Source organism: Crinia signifera, chromosome 6, assembly GCF_055691185.1.
Source record: "Crinia signifera chromosome 6, ASM5569118v1, whole genome shotgun sequence".
NCBI lineage: Eukaryota > Metazoa > Chordata > Amphibia > Anura > Myobatrachidae > Crinia > Crinia signifera.
Genome location: NC_139222.1, coordinates 124,314,902 through 124,333,515, shown reverse-complemented (window position 1 = coordinate 124,333,515; position 18,614 = coordinate 124,314,902). Strand labels below are relative to the sequence as shown.

General features: G+C 42.0%; 1 protein-coding gene across 2 annotated transcripts in view; it reads left to right on the top strand.

Moving 5' to 3' along the window:
* UQCC1 (ubiquinol-cytochrome c reductase complex assembly factor 1) overlaps positions 1 to 16,008 on the top strand; it is a 125,745-nt gene extending 109,737 nt beyond the window's left edge. For both annotated transcript variants that reach the window (XM_083147029.1, XM_083147030.1), the window contains exon 10: positions 14,018 to 16,008. In XM_083147029.1, the coding sequence (XP_083003155.1) occupies positions 14,018 to 14,152 (135 nt within the window). In that variant the 3' untranslated portion in view covers positions 14,153 to 16,008. The remainder of the gene's footprint in view (positions 1 to 14,017) is intronic.
* The last annotated feature ends 2,606 nt before the right edge of the window (positions 16,009 to 18,614 follow it).

Sequence of the window (18,614 nt, the reverse complement as noted above, 5' to 3'; positions counted from 1 at the left end):
AGACCATAACAAAACACCAGTATGCCGTCATACGAGAGGTCAATCAGCCCAATCACTGCTGGATCAACGCTGTGAGAGGCCATCTTGGAAAGTGATCCTTCCACGATACTTTTGTTACATTTTTGTCTGTGTTTGGTGCTGATTGCTGCTCATTCCAGCTCTTTATTGTTAAGTGCAACACAAATTAAAACAAACTTGCATTTGCCTGCCCTAGTTTTTTCACAATAGAGCAGCTTTTTTTTCTCCTTTTCACTACGCCTTAGCCCACAAAATTAATTTTCACCTCCTTATCGCTAACTTTGCTCCCAAACTTTACTGATTTTTTTTTTTTTTTTTTTTACTTTTCTATAGCTGTTTTTTCTTTGAGCAAAGCTCTCTCGGTACTTGTTTCCTATCTGGGCGCCCACTAAGTAAATTGAGCACCATGCTATTCTCCGTAGTGAAATCTGATCGCATCGCATCGTACACATACACGATATTGAACGATGCGATGCGATGCGATCCGATTCGATTTCCCATAGGAAACAATGTTAAATGGCTCAATTTAGCCAAATTATCATAGGAACAATAGTAAATGGGCCAAAAACACCCCTGAACATTGAAATGTCCCCCCAAAAGTAGTTGACGCCACCCCACCATCAACGTGAACCCGAAGCGTGGCGAGCGCAGCGAGCCCGCGAGGGGCGGCGGTACGCGTCCTCCGACCTTTTCATGCCCTACTATCCACTAGGGCGTGGAGTGAGAATAGAATAGTGTGGCGAGCGCAGCGAGCCACCGAGCCCGAAGCGTGGCGAGCGCAGCGAGCCCCGCGAGGGGACGCGGATACCTTCACAGGTAAACGCGTCCCTTTGCGGGCTTCCCAGGTGTCCGCGTCGCCATGGACACCTGGGAAGCCCGCGAGGGGACGCGTATAACTGTGAAGGTATCCGCGTCCCCTCGCGGGGCTCGCTGCGCTCGCCACGCTTCGGGCTCGGTGGCTCGCTGCGCTCGCCACACTATTCTATTCTCACTCCACGCCCTAGTGGATAGTAGGGCATGAAAAGGTCGGAGGACGCGTACCGCCGCCCCTCGCGGGCTCGCTGCGCTCGCCACGCTTCGGGTTCACGTTGATGGCGGGGTGGCGTCAACTACTTTTGGGGGGACATTTCAATGTTCAGGGGTGTTTTTGGCCCATTTACTATTGTTCCTATGATAATTTGGCTAAATTGAGCCATTTAACATTGTTTCCTATGGGAAATCGGATCGCATCGCATCGCATCGCATCGTTCAATATCGTGTATGTGTACGATGCGATGCGATCCGATTTCAGTACGGTGCCGTACGTAGAAAACCTGGGCGCCCAGATAGGAAACAAGTACCGCTCTCTCAACTCTTTTTGGAAGCTAACAATGAGAGACATTCTAATACTCTGTTTATCACATTTTAATACAAAGCAGCTGATCACACACGCAATGGTGTATTAGAGGCATCCTGACTACATATTTTATTTTACAGACGCATTACACATAGTGTTGGCATGCAGTAAACAACTCACCAGGGGCATTAGTTAATATTGTTTAGCATGTTCTCGCTAGTAAATGGATATAGTAAGGACATGAGGACACAGGAGAGCATTGCGTGCTGCCCTGACTGAACGTTTGTGGAGCAATGCTCAAGTTTCCAGCATCCATGCCTTCTGTGGTACGGTTTCTGTAGCTGGACTGAAACTCGTTAAATGAAATAAACACCACCGTGACATGCTTAATAATCCTTCAATTCCAAAGAATGTTTTAGTGTTTAGTCTCATGTGGATTTTGTAGGTCCTTCTAAGGTTTGGTTTTAATGATGTCTTTTTCTGCATGGACTGAACTGTATGGGTCTGCAGAAACACCTGTGAGTTACGTAATCCTTTCCCAAATGACTCCATGCTCCTTACAAGGATTCCGTGAGATATTTACCAAAGATAGAACTGATTTGAAGGTGTAGCTCTAGTTAACCCTCCTCACTCAGTCTTCCCAGTTTCCAGTGGGCATTGGGTCCTTTCCCACATGCAAGAAGATGGGATTTTCTGTTCTTTATAACCAGATTTCTAAAATTTCTTCTTGGTCTTTAAAAAAAAAAATCTATTTAATTTCACTTTTAAAGTTGTTTCTTTCTTTTTTTTCTTTTTAAACACAAGGTATTCATTACGGATTATGTGAGATTGGGCTGAAACAGCCGTGTTAACAAGTACGGGGCAGGCAGGATCTTGAGAGTAGATTTTTTTTTTTTTTACCTTCATTCTAACATGTCATTGTTTATTCAGCTGGTCTGTGTTCCTGCCACTCTGTAGCTGGTGCTCTCGCTTGCTGACTGCAGGCCAAGCCTGGTGAGAACAGTTCCCAGACCTTCGGGACACACTGTGTATGCTAAGCAGTGTTATTCCACCAGACGTCTTCCAGAAACATAGTGTAGCTCACGCACACCTTGTGGACATATATTTTTTGTTGGTTGGGTGTAAGTTAATTCCAGTAGAACTGCCATCAATACATATGTCAGACACACTTTGGGTTTCCTGCCATGGTATTCATGGTTCGGGATGCTAGAAATGTAAAGAGCGCTTTCAAAAATTGCGTTTCTGCTGTGTAATCTGTAGTTGTGTGAACTAAACAATGTTCAAGATGGGGAAAGGGAATAACCACTATTGTCAGACTAAAGAAAGGCGTGGTATTTTCTAGTAATGTTCAAATGTCCATTTAAACTATCACAGTCAAACAACTTCTTGGGCCAAATGTAAAAGGGTGTGGGAATCAGGTAAAGAGATTTTGGGAAAGTTTTCCCATTTCTTTTGAAAGCGGCAATCATTTACAATGCAAAACCAGGTAATGTAATGGATTGCCGTTTAAAAAATAAAAATGTGATAACTCTCTCAAAATCTCTTACCTTCTTATTCTCAAACTCTTTTACATTTGGCGCCATTTGGTGTCTATCTCGTGCAATCCAGAGCTGAATAAATAGCCCTAAATACAGAAGGAATAAGAATACAGCCAGCAACAACTTAAAATATTTCCCCTGTGCCTACTTCAGCTTTTCCCCTCAATTATGCTTTTTGCAACTCCTATTTATATTACTACATCAGAGCTGCCTTTTTTACATACAGTATAATAATTCTTTACATTTCCTTCATTTACCTTGATCTATCTGCACAAATATATGTTTTTTCCTCAACATGCAGGATGCTGAATTGCCGAAGATTGTTGTCCTTTGCTATTTTGTTTTCCCTGGCATTCATGCTGACATCATCTTAGCCAACATTGCTTGTCAAGCATTCACAAGTTGAGCTATCTTGGTCACCGAAGCTCCTCTAAAATTTTACCCACCAAACAATACCTCTTTCCATGTTACTGAGGTGTCCTCTTCTATCCATGCTAGGCATAATTACAGGCAGCCAGTATAGTCTAGCATTTTTATATATGACAGTGGTCATGCTTGGCTGAGAAATTAATGAAGCACATCTGTGCTTTCAATATACTTGGTGTCCTTCATTTACTCAGGTGTTTTCATTGTCCGCTAATTTTAGCTCACATTTTTTAATTTTTCCACATAATAATATTTTCATTAGGGCAGGTTTCAATTGCTGAATAAATTCATATCCTGTAGCATACACGGAAATATACAGACTTGGCAGCTTAATTCAGACATAAACCATTTTGAGCCTGTTAATACCAACAAATTGAGCCCAAGTACAAATTAGATTTACTGAAAATATGAGTTTCAGTGTCTGTCTTCTCATCCCTGTACTCCCTCTGGAAAGGCTTAGATCTTCTGAAAGACAAATATAATCTGGACGAGCCGTGCGTAGGTAAACGCTCAGCGATGTGATATTTGGCAGGTGAATGGATAGTGGATGGAAAGCAAGCTGCCGAGAGTCACGGAGGTGTGACATTAGCAGCTCATTTGAAAGTGAGAAATTGCAGGAAAATCCAAATGTTTTATTTATTTTTTATTAATACAGGTATCTAAAGCCTCTGTTACTAAGTCGGTGCATCTCTAAAACTGTTTTTCATTTTCTTAAAGGCAATACAGGTTGAGTATCCCTTATCCGAAATGCTCGGGACCACGAGCACTCCGGATAAGTGATTTAACATACCTGTCCCCTGGTGGTGCCCTGATGGTCCCTCGGCATCCCCCGGCACCATGGCAGGCCTTCAGCATCGTCTCCAGCGGTCCCAGGAGTGCATTGCGCAAGTTCCCAGGTGCGCCGGTGATGTCATGTTGCGCAATGCACTCCTGGGATCGCCGGAGACGCTGCTGAAGGCCTGCCGTGGACCCCGGGGGACTTGGTAAATATTAAAAAAAAGAGTCAGGGGGGAGGTATTCAAATTATTCAAAAAAACACATTTTTTGCAATAATTCGGATAATGGATCTCTGGATACAGGATACTCAACCTGTATAACCTTCTAATGATTTAAAAAATATATGCATGTGTGTGTATACTGTGACTCTAATGATCCCCTTATCTTCTACCAGAGACTTACCTTTCTTCTATTCAGGTGTACAGTGCCTTCATTTGAGGACTTTACCTCATGGCAAATTAGATTTTAGCTAATTGGATCATGGCGCGAAACCGTCCTGCAATGAAATACTGCTACTTTTTTGATCACTGGCCGTAACAAAGTTAATTGAAAGAAAGTCAGCGTTTGTGGGTGGCAATCAGTGTTTTCTGCTAGTGAGTTTGAGGGGAGGAGGGCGTGTGACATCAGCTCTGGCCCGGATCTGTCTGCTTCTATTGCAGCTGCCAAGTAAGTCCTGGCCTACACACACTGGAAAAATCATTCGATGGTGTTTGATTTCGAATGGATGTGCAGCTATTTGCTGATCCAGCTAATTCACAAGGCATGCTAAGCAAATTGTTGGCTTCTATGGGGCGGGATTTCACTCTTGGTGGTGATTACTTGATCGCAGGTCACTGCAATTTAGCAATGCAGTGATCAGGTCTGAAAACCCCCCAATGTTTCAGAAGACTATGAGGGGAATTCAGTGAGCCACGGTAAAAACTTAAATATGGGAATCCTGTGTGGTTTTTGTGTGAAAACTTTCATGGAAAAAAATGGGTTATGTAATTACCCAAATTTAAAAAAAATCCCGTAAAATGTGATTTTACCATGGAATGGATCACAGGTAATTGAATTCCCCCTTACACAGGAAGGTGGTTTTGTCAAAACCTAAAAAAAAAAATTAGCTAGATCTTGTGGCGGGGTGGTCACAGGGCTGCAGCTGAATAAGTTGGCCCAGTATGATTTTCAGTTGCAGAGTAAGTTGTGAAATGCTCTCCTCCTCGTTTCCATGGTGAAGGGTGTATGGCAGGTCTGGTCAAGGTTTTGAAGTCTGGCATCATAATATGAGAGCTGGGCTTAAAGATTCCCCTTGAACAAGGTTCAGGGCTCATGATGCTAAACAAGGCAGCCAGGCAATAGGCCGGGTGGTTGGTGGGGTTTAGTTTCAGGATGGCAGGACCAGGAGGGACCACTGTTCTTGCATAAATTGCTGTAACCAAAGGGGAAACCCCACTGCTGTGACTGCTTTATTAAAAAAAAAAAAAATTGTAATCTACTGTTGTGGAAGACCTGATATTTTCTGTGAAGTTGCTGCTAAGATGCAATGAATAAAAACCTACTGTACTGCAGTGGCTGCACCAGCTAGATGTGGTTCATACAAGTGTTGTTATATAATTATATGAAATTAACTGCTGAGAAATATGCCATCACTTTGTACCTAATGTGCGCACTGCATGCGTATGCTACTGAGCTTATAAAAACCTCACAAACCCTACACTGTTAATGCTGTATGTGGATGCATCTGTTTTGTGGCCCTTAATGCTGTGTACACACGGTGAGATTTGACATTAGGGTACTTGTGGAGTATCACGGCTCCCATCGTATGGCATCGTATGCCATACGTAGTGGCATACGATGCGATGCGATTTTTACCGATTTTTCAGCATTTTTGGTCAAAAATCGTATGCGATCGCATCGGATGGCATACGATGCGATGCGATGGCATACGGTTTTGATCTTAAATGCATCCAAATGCATTAAAATTAGTATGAAACCTGTTAATTGGCCCCCAACTGTCATTTTTCACTGTGTACCACCCCCAATATCAACGCCAACACAAAGCGTGGCGAGCGCAGCGAGCTTGCGAGGGGCGGCGGTACGCGTCCTACGACCTTTTCATACCCCCACTATCCACGTCGGCGGACGCGTACCGCTGCCGCTCGCCACGCTTCGGGTTGACGTTGATAGTGGGGGTGGTACACTATGAAAAATGGCATTTGGGGGCATTTCACATGTTTACTACACATTTCAATGCATTTTGATGCATTTCAGTGCAAAATCGGGTGCCATCGCATCGCATGCGATGCGATTTTTTCTCATACGATCAGCATACGATCAAGGTCGTGGGAGCCGTGATACTCCACAAGTACCGACATTAGATTTTGAGGTACTTGTTTCCTAGCAGGGCGCCCAGTTTTCCTACGTACGCTACCGTAGTGAAATCGCTTGCGATTTTATAGGGTGCAATACCATGCCATTAGCTATACACTTGTATGACATACAATGAGGTTTTAGTCACACACACACACCCCCCCCCCCCCCCCCCCCCCACTATCCACAACACCCCAAAGCATGGCGAGCGGCATCGTAATGCGTCCTCCCGACCTTTTCAAACGCCGGCGTGGAGTTGATTTTATATATTGTGGGTAGCCACCGAGCCTGAAGCGTGGTGAGCGGACGCGGAATACATGTAAAGTAATCTGCATCCCCTTGCGGGGCTCGCTGCGCTCGCCACACTATATAAAATCAACTCCACGCCGACGTGGATAGTGGGGGTATGAAAAGGTCGGGAGGATGCTTTCCGCCATCGCCACGCTGCGTAGTGGATAGTGGGGTTATGAACAGGTAAGAAATCGGATCGGCCGATATCACATCCGATATATCGGCCACTGTGAATGTAAACAAGTACCGACTTATCTATAGTTGTGTGTCAATTTTATAACATTCATGATTTTCTGATTCCTAATAATGTTTTTTTCTGTATGTTTACATTTTCAATTATAACTACTGAATGTAGAGTGCCTAACGCAGTGGTTCCCAAACTTTTTTGAATCACGGCACTTTAGACTATCAGAATATTTTTCAAGGCACCCCTAGGTCAAACGTTTCTTGTTGATAAATTTAGAAAAAATATTAAATTAAGTAAATTGTGTTTATATATCAACCTTATGATCAATTATGTAGTGAGGAACAACATTAGCTTTTGCTTGCCACATATTTCATGATTGGCAGCCACAAACTCTGGTTTTGCCTATTGAATTTGACCTAGACCACCAATCCAAGGCACCCCTGCAAGTGTCTCGAGGCACCCCAGGGTGCCTCGGCACACAGTTTGGGAACCACTGGCCTAGCGACTATAAACATCGCTGTAATTTGTTATTTATCATCATTTTTGTTTTAGTGTATTCTATATGTTTTGTGTTAAAATTTAAAAAAATAATAAAAATATACCTGTTTTAAAAAGCAAGCACACAGATACTCATAAGAAGTTGTCCATAGTAACCAATTAGCATCTACCTATCATTTTATAGAGTGTTAATAAATGCAATCTCAAAGCTAATTGGTTGCTATTGGAAGCATCTCTGCTGGTCAGCTTCTTCACAGTCTCACAGACTGCATCTGGGTTCACTACAGTGGCGGATTTTACCTGGGCCTAGGGACATGTTAATTACACAGGTTCTGTGGCAGTTTAAAATCAGGTGAAGTGGAGTCTTGAAGTCAGCCAGCCACAGAACCTGTGTAATTAATATGTGTCCGGAATTAAAGGGTCTAGGTGGTAACCATACCTGGGCCCGTAGGTAAAAACCGCCACTGGTTGTGTGCATCACTGCAATCGCTCTGCCCCACTCCACCTAGGTTCGCACCTACATAATACCCCATACTAGGCAGAGGGCATACGTCTGAATTCGGTATCCTCATTGCATATGTACACCTCAGAATAGCAAGAACTGTGGCTAAAGGCCCATGACCCATACAAAATGGTTTTTGCATGTGTTTACTTTTTTACAGACCTGTTGCCACCCATAAAAAATCACCAAAATACATATGACTGTGAATTGCTCATAAGTTTGTAAAGATGCGTATGTATCCCGCAGCTGCATATGCAATTTGTTAGATATACAATATTCAAACCCATAATATGGACTGATGAAGATCTGCGTCTCTGTTCTGTGCAGATCACTAGCTCCCATTCAATATTACAGGACTTTCATGGGGCTGCTCCCATCCTACGGAATGCCCTTCCACGCACAATAAGACTCTCCACTAGCCTCCAAACTTTCAAGTGTTCCCTGAAAATTCACCTCTTCAGGCAAGCCTATCTGTTTAAGTACCACACGCAAAACCCTATGAGACACTTATGTATTGTATAGCTTCCCTTCTGGACCTGCAACATGGTGGGACTGCTATGCTATTACTGGTGCCTGTCCTTGTGTTTCCCTCCTATATCCCTATAGATTGTAAGCTTGCTGCAGGGCCCTCTGTCTGTCTTTTGTTACCCAGTTTGGTTTATCTATGTTTACAATTGTAAAGCGCAATGGAATCTGCTGCGCTATATAAGAAACTGTAAATAAATATAGAAATGTCCCTAAACTTGCTAAATAAAATTAAGTAAACAAAATAAGTTAAAATTAGTATGCATGATACACGAACTGTTCAAATCCTTATTCGTCTTAAGCTGGGTACACATTGGGAGATATTTGTCCATTTCAGGAAATGGCCAATATATCATAGGTGGCTGTATACAAATAATATTGCGTCAGCTGTGCAGCACAGCCAATGGCTGATATATCTGCAGATATATTGATTCATCTGGCTGTGTGTACAGATGTCCATTGACTTGGCTGTACCCCAGCTGGATGACAGGACTTTAAACATCAAGTGGTGGATCGGTAAGTGAATCTACTTAGCTGAATCAGCTGCTCTGTTCACACGAAGGCGAGTCTGCCGTCAAGTTTACATAGTTTGTACCAGCGTCAGCTGGTAGATGGAGGAAAGGAGGGTGTCTCAAGAGGGCGCCTAGGGAGGAGCAGAGTTGCTAGAGCTGCAGTTTAAAATTAATTTGGGTGTCAAGCCCAAATAACAATAAAGAAAAAAGAGGTTAAACTGTGCTACACCTAAAAACATGCAACAGGTGTGGAAAATTAACAATATGGGTTATTAAAACAAAATATTAGGTACTTAAAAAGTAATATTGGTTGCTATAAAATAATAAATGAAAGGTACTGCTGGTATCAATGATCAAATGTATAGTCACCCACAGTCCAAAACGGTTCCCTGTCCAGTGTCCGTTCCTATTTTTGCTTCCCTTAGTGTCCCAATTGTTTTAGGCCGATATTTCCAAGGACTTTCTGGGAGAGACTGTGCTCTCCTTCCGGTGGAATAACTTTTTGATAATGGGGTTCCACTTGATAAACTGGCTTTTTGGAGTCCCAATAAGGAAAACGGCTACCGGGATGGTGTGGGAGCTTGTCCAGTCACAATGTAGAAAGGCAGGTGTGAATACCGATTGGTGGGTTAGCGTGCTGTAAGTCACCAACGCGTTTCGCTTTGCAGCTTTCTCAAGGTGATGTCTACAGTACCATGTACCAGTGTTTTATACCCTCAGCAATAGGACCAATAACGAAAACCTGTTGCATGTTTAATTGCTAAATTCTATATATTTCCAATAATATTTATAGGCTGATCGTTCTCAGATAGGAGACAAAATATTACCCATTTATATATAATTTGTTATAAAACGAGTATTAGAAGGCATTAAAAAACCCAAATTAGTAAGATTACATATACAGTCCGTTTCCGGATATCCGGAATACAGGACTTCCGGTTAATGGACCGCACATGCGTTGCACCTCATCTATTAGCTTGCGGCACTCCAATTAATCTATTTCTGCCCATCTCCAAAATGGAGGATTTCATACTTCCGGTATTCATATGCCGGTAAGCGCTATTTTATCTGTAGTATCTACTGCTTATCATTATTGAAGCAGGAAATGATGTCATGTTCCCATTCTTTGTTCTCCACATTTAGGAGGCATTTATATTAGTTCCATATATATTGCTATGATTTATGGTGCGCATGTGTGGTCTTACTGAATAATAAATACAAGACATAAATAGATAAAATACAGGAGGAAACACAAATATAAATGTAGATATCGATCTAATTTTTTGTATATAGCTCAAATGCATCGATATATTATTATCACGGTGCCCATTCTGTAGTTTGCACAGGGGTGTATTGAGAATACCAATACACCACTATGCTGGCTACGTAACTTACGTAAACTACATAATTTACGTCACTTGTTCAGGAGCTGTGATAATACACAATGGTTCATATCCCCACTATCCAGGTCATACCCGCAGTATTCACGTGGGCGTGGAGTTAATTTTATAAAGTGTGGCTTTATAAAATTAACTCCACGCCCACGTGGATACTTGAGATATGACATTGTTAGTGTGTGTGTGTAGTGCTTTATCCTTACCCTCCTCCGGGCCGGCAAACGTCCTTCACGATCCCCGCACCAATGTCCCCGGCGGCAGCATTCACTCCCCCTCCTCTCCCCGGCACCAGCAATGTACGCAATTAGAGTAGTGCCGCTGGGGGAGCAGGGAAACCATGTGATGCTCCCCCAGCGGCAGTACGCTGAATTACGTACAATGCTGGCGCTGCCAGATCCCGCTCCCCCTCCTTGACTCCTGTGCGTCACCTCCTCCGTGCCAGGATTCCCGCTGCCGCTTCTAGTCAGTCATTGCAGGGGATCGTAAGTGTATTATCTCTCGCTGCCGCCTCTGGTCAGTCACCACCAGGGATCGTGAGTGTATTCGCCAGGCATCGAGTGTATTATCACGGTGCTGGCTACGCTCACAACGTACCTTAGGCTACGTTGTTAGCGTAGCCGGGCACCGTGATAATACACAAGTACTGGGTTTTTTAATGCCTTCTAATACTTGTTTTATATCAAATTATATATATAAATGGGTAATATTTTGTCTCCTATTCTGAGAACGATCAGCCTATAAATATTATTGAAAATATATAGAATTTAGCAATTAAACACACAACAGGTGTTCGTTATTGGCCCTATTGCTGAGGGTATAAAACACTGGTACAGGGTACTGCAAATCAAAACGCGTTGGTGACTTACAGCATGCTAACACACCAATCTGTATTCACACCTCCCTTTCTACATTGTGACTGGACCAGCTCCCACACCATCCCGGTAGCCGTTTTCCTTATTGGGACTTCAAACAGCCAGTACATCAAGTGGAACCCCATTTTCAAAAAGGTATTCCACCGGCAGGAGAGCACAGTCTCTCCCAGAGAGTCATTGGATTAGAAATAAGCCTAAAACAATTGGGACACTAAGGGAAGCAAAAAAGGAACTGACACTGGACAGGAAATCGTTTTGGACTGTGGGTGACTATACATTTTATCATTAAATCCTGCTTGATACCGGCAGTACCTTTTTATTTATTCTTTTATAGCAACCAATATTGCTTTTAAGTACCTAATATTTTGTTTTGATAAACCACATTGTTAATTTTCCACACCTATTGCATGTTTTTAGGTGTAGCAAAGTTTAACCTTCTCCTTTTTTCTCAGCTGGTAGATGATCTGCATTAGAATAAATATTATTTATCATCATTTATGTAGTCAGACAGTATTATTTAAAGTAGATAGAAAAAAATGTGGAGAATGTCCATTAAGGGAGGGGAAAATATGGCTAACAGGTCATATGCGTCCTGCCAGGCCAGTGGGTCAAGCTTCTCACACTGCAGGTCAGTTACAGAATGAGAGTCGCTGACAGTCTTCACATGTTATAAAATGACTCTTTACTCAGCACCTGAACTCCTCATCCAATGTTCAGCCACGCACACACTTAAGAACAGAAATTTGAGAACGGTCACAGATGTGCACCAGCACATTACCTGTACTAATCTATTCGGAGGAGAAACATTTCAGAGTTCTCCTTGTCCAGCACAGATGCAAGATGTTTAGTAGCCTCTTTCTGCTAGTTTTTAGGTGGATGTGATACTCAGTTGTGCCTTCAAGTGATGGAGGAATCTGCAGTGACGACTGATATGAAAGGCATAATCGACTCCACGCATCACATGCAATAGTGTTTAAATGCTCAAGACAACACTTACACATGGTGTGGTCATAGTACTGCCCTGGCATTTGAGCCAGATCTATAGCAGCTTAATCCCTACAGATCTTATATATGATCTGCCAAGTAAATACAAATAAAATGCAGCCCTTGACAATTTACAAAATGTTACTTTTACATTGACATGATGAATAATTAAAAATAAAACGTGACCCTCCTGTAGTCCTGCGCTGTCTCTCCACATGCTTGTATACAGTGAATGGCTGTCAGCACTTGATTGGTGGATAGCTCCCTCCATCTACCAATGGGCATGCTGACAAATTCAGGGTTTGGCTGCAGACTGGGAGGCTATTAAAGAATGCTCCCTCTCCGCTCCACCACCTGGCTTTGCTTATGTGCGAACACACCGTTGCTTTGCAGTTAACAAAGTCAGGGGTAGATTTATTAAGCTCGTGAAGTGATAAAGTGTGGTGTTTATCACCGGCCAATCAGTTACTAACTGTGAAGTTACAGGCTTGGTTTGCAAAAGGACAGGTAGGAGGTGATTGGGCGGTGATAAAAACCAGACACATTATCACTTCACCAAGCTTAATAAATCTACCCCTCAGTCACAAATGAAGATGCATTTCCAGCCAAGAGTCATCTGTTACATACAGTATGCTTGGTTAAGGTGCATTGCAGTAAAATTAAAATTACATGCATTTGTTAATCGGCTTCCTAATCATTCCTCACATTTGTGACCCATGTAGGTTGATATCTGTGCATAAGTCCCTGATTGAGTCCTCCATCTAAGAAATCAGTGGGAAACAAATGGTGATATTTATCTTTATTTTTGAGGTTATACATTGAGCGCTGTGTGTGAAACACCTCCTTTTGTATCAATTGCATCCTTGTTGTGGGTATATTCTGGATGTTATACCTCTTGGTGTAATCACACTAGCTGCACATTGTTTTAATTGCGCACCACTGTTGGTACTCTCCTATTTCTGCATCTGTGCATAAGTGTACTGACATTGTAGTTGGAAGATTAAAATGCAGTCACAAAGTAACGTAACCAAAATTATAAGACAATATTTTAAATGGATTCCCAGTAACGTAGAAAAATAGAATTTGACGGCAGATTAGGACCATTCGGCCCATCTAGTCTGCCCCTTTTTAACCATATTGTTACCCTTAAACCCCATTTGATCCCTTTTTCTATTTAACAATGTCCTTATGGCTGTCCCATGCATGTTTAAATTGTTCTACTGTCTCAGAGGAGGCTAAGACAGTAGAACAATTTAACCTTTGAGTGCCAAGGGAATTTGTCAAAATACATGTGAAAATTGTCAAGCAAACATTTTTATTAACCCTTTTAGTGCCAACGTTGCTGTGAGAGCCTCAAAATATCCGCTAAAAATGCTTTTTTGGGTGCAATATTTAACTAAACTTCAATTAATTCTGCTGTATTTGTATGTATTTATACTAAAAGAACAGTCGCTGTGAGCGACACTTGCATTTGTATCAGATATTTTGAGGATCTTTTACAGCAACGTTGGCACTCAAAGGGTTTAACATGCATGGGATAGACCTAAGGATATCCTTACAAATAAATAAAGCTCAAATGAGGTTGTAAGGGTAATAATATGGTTTAAAAAGGGGCAGACTAGATGGGCCGAATGGTTGTTATATGCTGTCAAATTCTCTGTATCTATGTTACTAGGATGTTACTTAATGTTTGGTTGGATTTTAATCTTCAAACTAGTGTTTCAAATTAATATTTATTGAAAAAATATTTTTCCAATACTTTCTCTGTATTAACAGGGTTTTTATTGTTCTAATTAATTTAGATGCAATATCTGGATTCACTAAATGGAGAAGATCTTCTGTTAACTGGGGAAGTATCTTGGCGCCCTCTGGTGGAGAGTGACCCTAAAAGCATTCTGAAGCCATCTACTCCAACATACAATGATGAAGGACTTTAGAAAAATAGTATCTCTCTCTGTGATCCTAAAAGTGGTGTGTTTAATCGTGAAGACCTTCAAGGAGTACTCTTGTGCAATTATACGGAAGCAGAAGAAACCAGATGTTATGATAATTTGAGTGGATTAGTTTACATTATAAATTTCAGGGAAAAGACTAAATAGTATGTACTCTAACACTTAGTGTACTGGTACAGGAGAACCAGTATTCTAATAATTCTATGCAATATCTGTCTTGGCCCTGTGGTTATAGAGATTCTCTCAAATCTCAGAACACTGACACACTGATTTACACTTACTACTCTTCTCTGGAGCTAAGACAGAGCCTCCTTACCAAAAAGATGATATCATAATTTGCAATTCGGTACACTGTGAGAACCACAGGTATCCTGAAAAAGGTACCAGCATGGTTATTTTTGACTTTAAGCATGGGAATAAAGTATCAATTGTTTAAGATGCTGCCTGATTAAAATAATGGTTCTAGTCTTTTATTTAGTATTCGAAGTAGCATCTCTGGCTGTTCACAATTCAGATATGGCTACCAAGCTTCTCTTGTAAAAAGGCTACTTATGTGTAATAGTTCTCTAAATATGTGCACCCAAAGAAATACACATTTTAACTGGTCTCCCTCTGTGTTCTGATTTTTGCAGGTTTTAGACTATTGATGGGTATTGCATTAAATCACTGATCTTTAATTGCCTTTGTAATGTTCCAGTGTGCACTTCTGTCTCCATAGACTTCATGGTCTAGTATCTGTCAAGTATCCTCTGTGAAGAATTTTAATGAACAGGGTAGGAGTATCTATAATGGGTGCAGGGCTCTTTAATACCTCTCTGTAGTCCCGTGGTGGCCATAAAAAAGTCACTAGGAAAATGGCCCAGTTCGTGTACAGCAGTGTACACATGCTGCAGTAGCGCCAGAGTCTACGGTTTAACACCAGCTAGAATAAGAAAGCGAAGTAGTGTGCATCAATTTTAGCAGCAAGCTTATGGTCATTTACATAAATTAACACCTGTATTAAAAACATTTATGGGTTTCTGCCAATTCCTCACCTCAGCAAAGCCATGAGCTCAGGTCTGACGCATTTTAGCACCAGTCTAGACAACTAGAAGACAGATCTCTGCTTCTCTCCCATCACAATGTACATGTATAACAAAGACGTTAGCTGTTGTAATGTAGTCTCACAATTCCTTAGTTATAGAAGCTCACTGAAAGGAACTTAAGAAAAATGCATGCACAATGTCCAGTCTAGTGCTGGTTACATAAATAAAAGCGAATATCTTATTGATTGTTCTATTTCGATTGAAATCCTACTCATAGTGGATGCATAAATTTTCTGTATGGAACTAATATTTAACTCATCAATCCGCTGAAACTTGCCTCATAGAGTATGAGTTAATGGCTGCCTCCATTATGGCTAGATGTTGGGACCACTCTATGTGCTAATGTAGTAGATAATGAAAACTGGAGCAATAGCAAGAAAATCAATCGCCTGGTGTCATTGAAAACCAATTAAATAAAGAATCTGATTGGGAGCTATGGATTACGAGACTAGAGTTAGACTCCTCTGCTCATATACACTTGTGGCCATGTATTTTTACTGTTACATTAATTGCAAACTGCAAAGAAGCTTTTCCTCCTCTTAATGTTTTTCTCACTTATAACTGTTGTTGTGAAACCTATGTGTGGTGTTAGAGGAATTTATATACAATTAGTTACTGATTACTGTAGAAAGTGAAATGTATAAGAATATAAGTACATATACAACAAATGTTTTGAAAAATAGATATGTACATTACATTTTCAAAAGTTAATATTTGAGTATTTGTGATTGTTCATTAAATACTTGTTGTTCTGGGTTTATGACTACTGTTCTGTTATAACAGCAAATTCATTCCACACAAGGGTTCCTAAAGTTGACTCTACAAAGGAAAAGGCATAATACTCTGATAAATGCATTACCATAGATGTAGTCATTGTTAGTTAGCAATTGCCGGATATCAGCTTGTACATATAACGGTCATCAGGGAAAGAAAATATGGGCTTTGAATACATTTCAGTTGTTAAAGATCTCAGTAGCAACCAAACTGGATGATGGTAAACAGTGGCGGTTTTTACCTATGGGCTGAAGCCAGATGCAGTCGGCAAGTCTGCTCTGGCTTCACTGTGACTGGCAGTGACTTCCTATTGAAAGTCCAACCTGCCAGTCACTCAAGGCAGTCCCATTGGTAGGTGTTCCCTCCCTCCGGGATGCCTCTTTATAAGCAGCTGTGAGGCAGCTCCAAAAATGGGTTCTACACATGCACAGTACTCCGCAGGACCCGGGACCCTGAATATGCCTCCGGGGACTGCTGCAATAGCAGCCCATAGAGACTGGGGGCCAGTGCATGCGCAGTATGCAAGAAGCTACTGCGCTGGCCCCATGCCAGGGACCAGCGGCTGGGACTGGGATTTGTGGTGGCAGCAGCAGCGGGGACCACGAGCACAGCAGCGGAGGGGGTGGGCACACATCGTGGCAGCCCCCCTCCTTCGCAGAGGTAAGAGCCGCCACTGATGGTAAACAACAAACCAGCTGAAAGTTATAACATTGTTAGCAGCCATCATCAGTAGTAAACAGGCCATTGCCTGGATACTGCCTTATGGTAATGTACGTACGTATTGCGCAGATCCTGATTCACTCACACCTGTGTGTTTCCTAATGTATGTATCCACCTGTGTATGCCAAGTATCTGTACATCTGCATTTGGAAGACTGCTCCATCCACTGTTTTTTTTTTTATTTTATTTTTTAATCCATAGCCATAATTATTAGACTTACACCCTCCCTTTGCTGGATGCAAAAGATTTGAAACAGGTGCTACATTTGTCTGTATGATACAAACAATTTATTATTATCATTTATATAGTGTCACAAGGGATCCTCAGCACCCAGTTACAAAGTTTACGAATAAGTAAACAAAAAACAAGAAGACCGTGACTTACAGTTTAAGACTGTATAGGACAAGTACATGGTATATAAACATTTCTGCATCAGCAGACAATCCTAAAATAAGTAATATGGTGGCATTTAACCAAGGGATTAGATTCCATCAAACAAAGTATGTAGATGGTTAAGGAAAAATAAGTAAGGGCAGCAGGCAGGGGTGACAAGTGGTAGGAGTGAGCATGTTACAGTTGGACAGGATGAAAGTTAGCGGAGTTTGGTGAAGTGGGTCTTGAGAGCCTGTTTAAAGTTTTGTAGAGAGTTTCAGATGTAGGGAGCAGTGCGTGAAAAGTCGTGGAGGCAAGGGTGTGGGGAAGTAACCGGTTGGCAGGAGAGGCGGTGTGCATTAGCGGAGGGAAGAGAATGGTTAGGAGATGAGGTCAGAGATGTAAATGGGAGAGGAATTGGTGAGAGCTTTGTGAGTGTGAGAAGCTTGAATTGAATTCTGAAAGGAAAGGGGAGCCAGTGAAAGGCTTGTAAGAGGCGGGAGGTAGATGTAGTGCATTTGGTGAGTCTGGCTCTGGCATTGAGGACAGATTGGAGTGGAGAGAGGTATTTTTCAGGGATGCCACATACTGTAGGAGAAGATTACAATAGTCTAGTCGCAAGATTACCAGGGAGTGGATGAGGCTCTTAGTAGGTTCCTAAGTGAGAAAGGGTCTGATCCTGGAAATATTGTTGAGATAAAAACGGCAGGTTTGTGAAAGGTGCTAAATGTGTGGTTTGAAGAAGAGGGAATAGTCAAGTATTATTTAAAGACAGCACACATGTGAACTAGTGGAAATAGCAGCGCCGTCAATTGTTGGAGGTGAGGTAGAGTGAAAGGGTGCATGTGCACAAACCGCCACATACACACAAATGTATACACACAGCCATATATGCACGCATATAAACACAGCTGCATGTGCACAAACAGCCACATTTATATACACAGCATCACACATATACTGTACAATATGCACACACATAGAAACACAGCTGTATATGCACATACCCCCACATTTATACACACATACACCCATGTATACACACAGCTACATATGCAGTCAGCCCATATACAGAATGCACACAAAGACACACATAAACCTAGCCCCATATATACACACACATGACACATACACACATTTACGGTCTCAAACACTGCAACGGCCACCCTCTCAGCTATGACATCTGTCCGAAGTCAGCAAGGGTCAAAGGGCCGCGGGAGGTAGAGAGCTGGACAGGCTGCAGCAGGGCTGTCAGAAGGCGGGAACATTGACTGACACTGACGACTAGCTCTGTATCCTCTTCCACTAATATTCAGGAGCAGCGCTGCTTTCATTACACAGGTGAATGGAGCGCAGAGGCTGGACTTCAACAGAGGCAATGGAGGTCAGGCCGGATGTTCCCTTCAAAGCTGGAGACCAATGTTTCTCCATTTTGTACTTTTCATCAATTCTGAAGCTGGGTACGCACTAGACCAGGGGTGACCAACCCGCGGCTC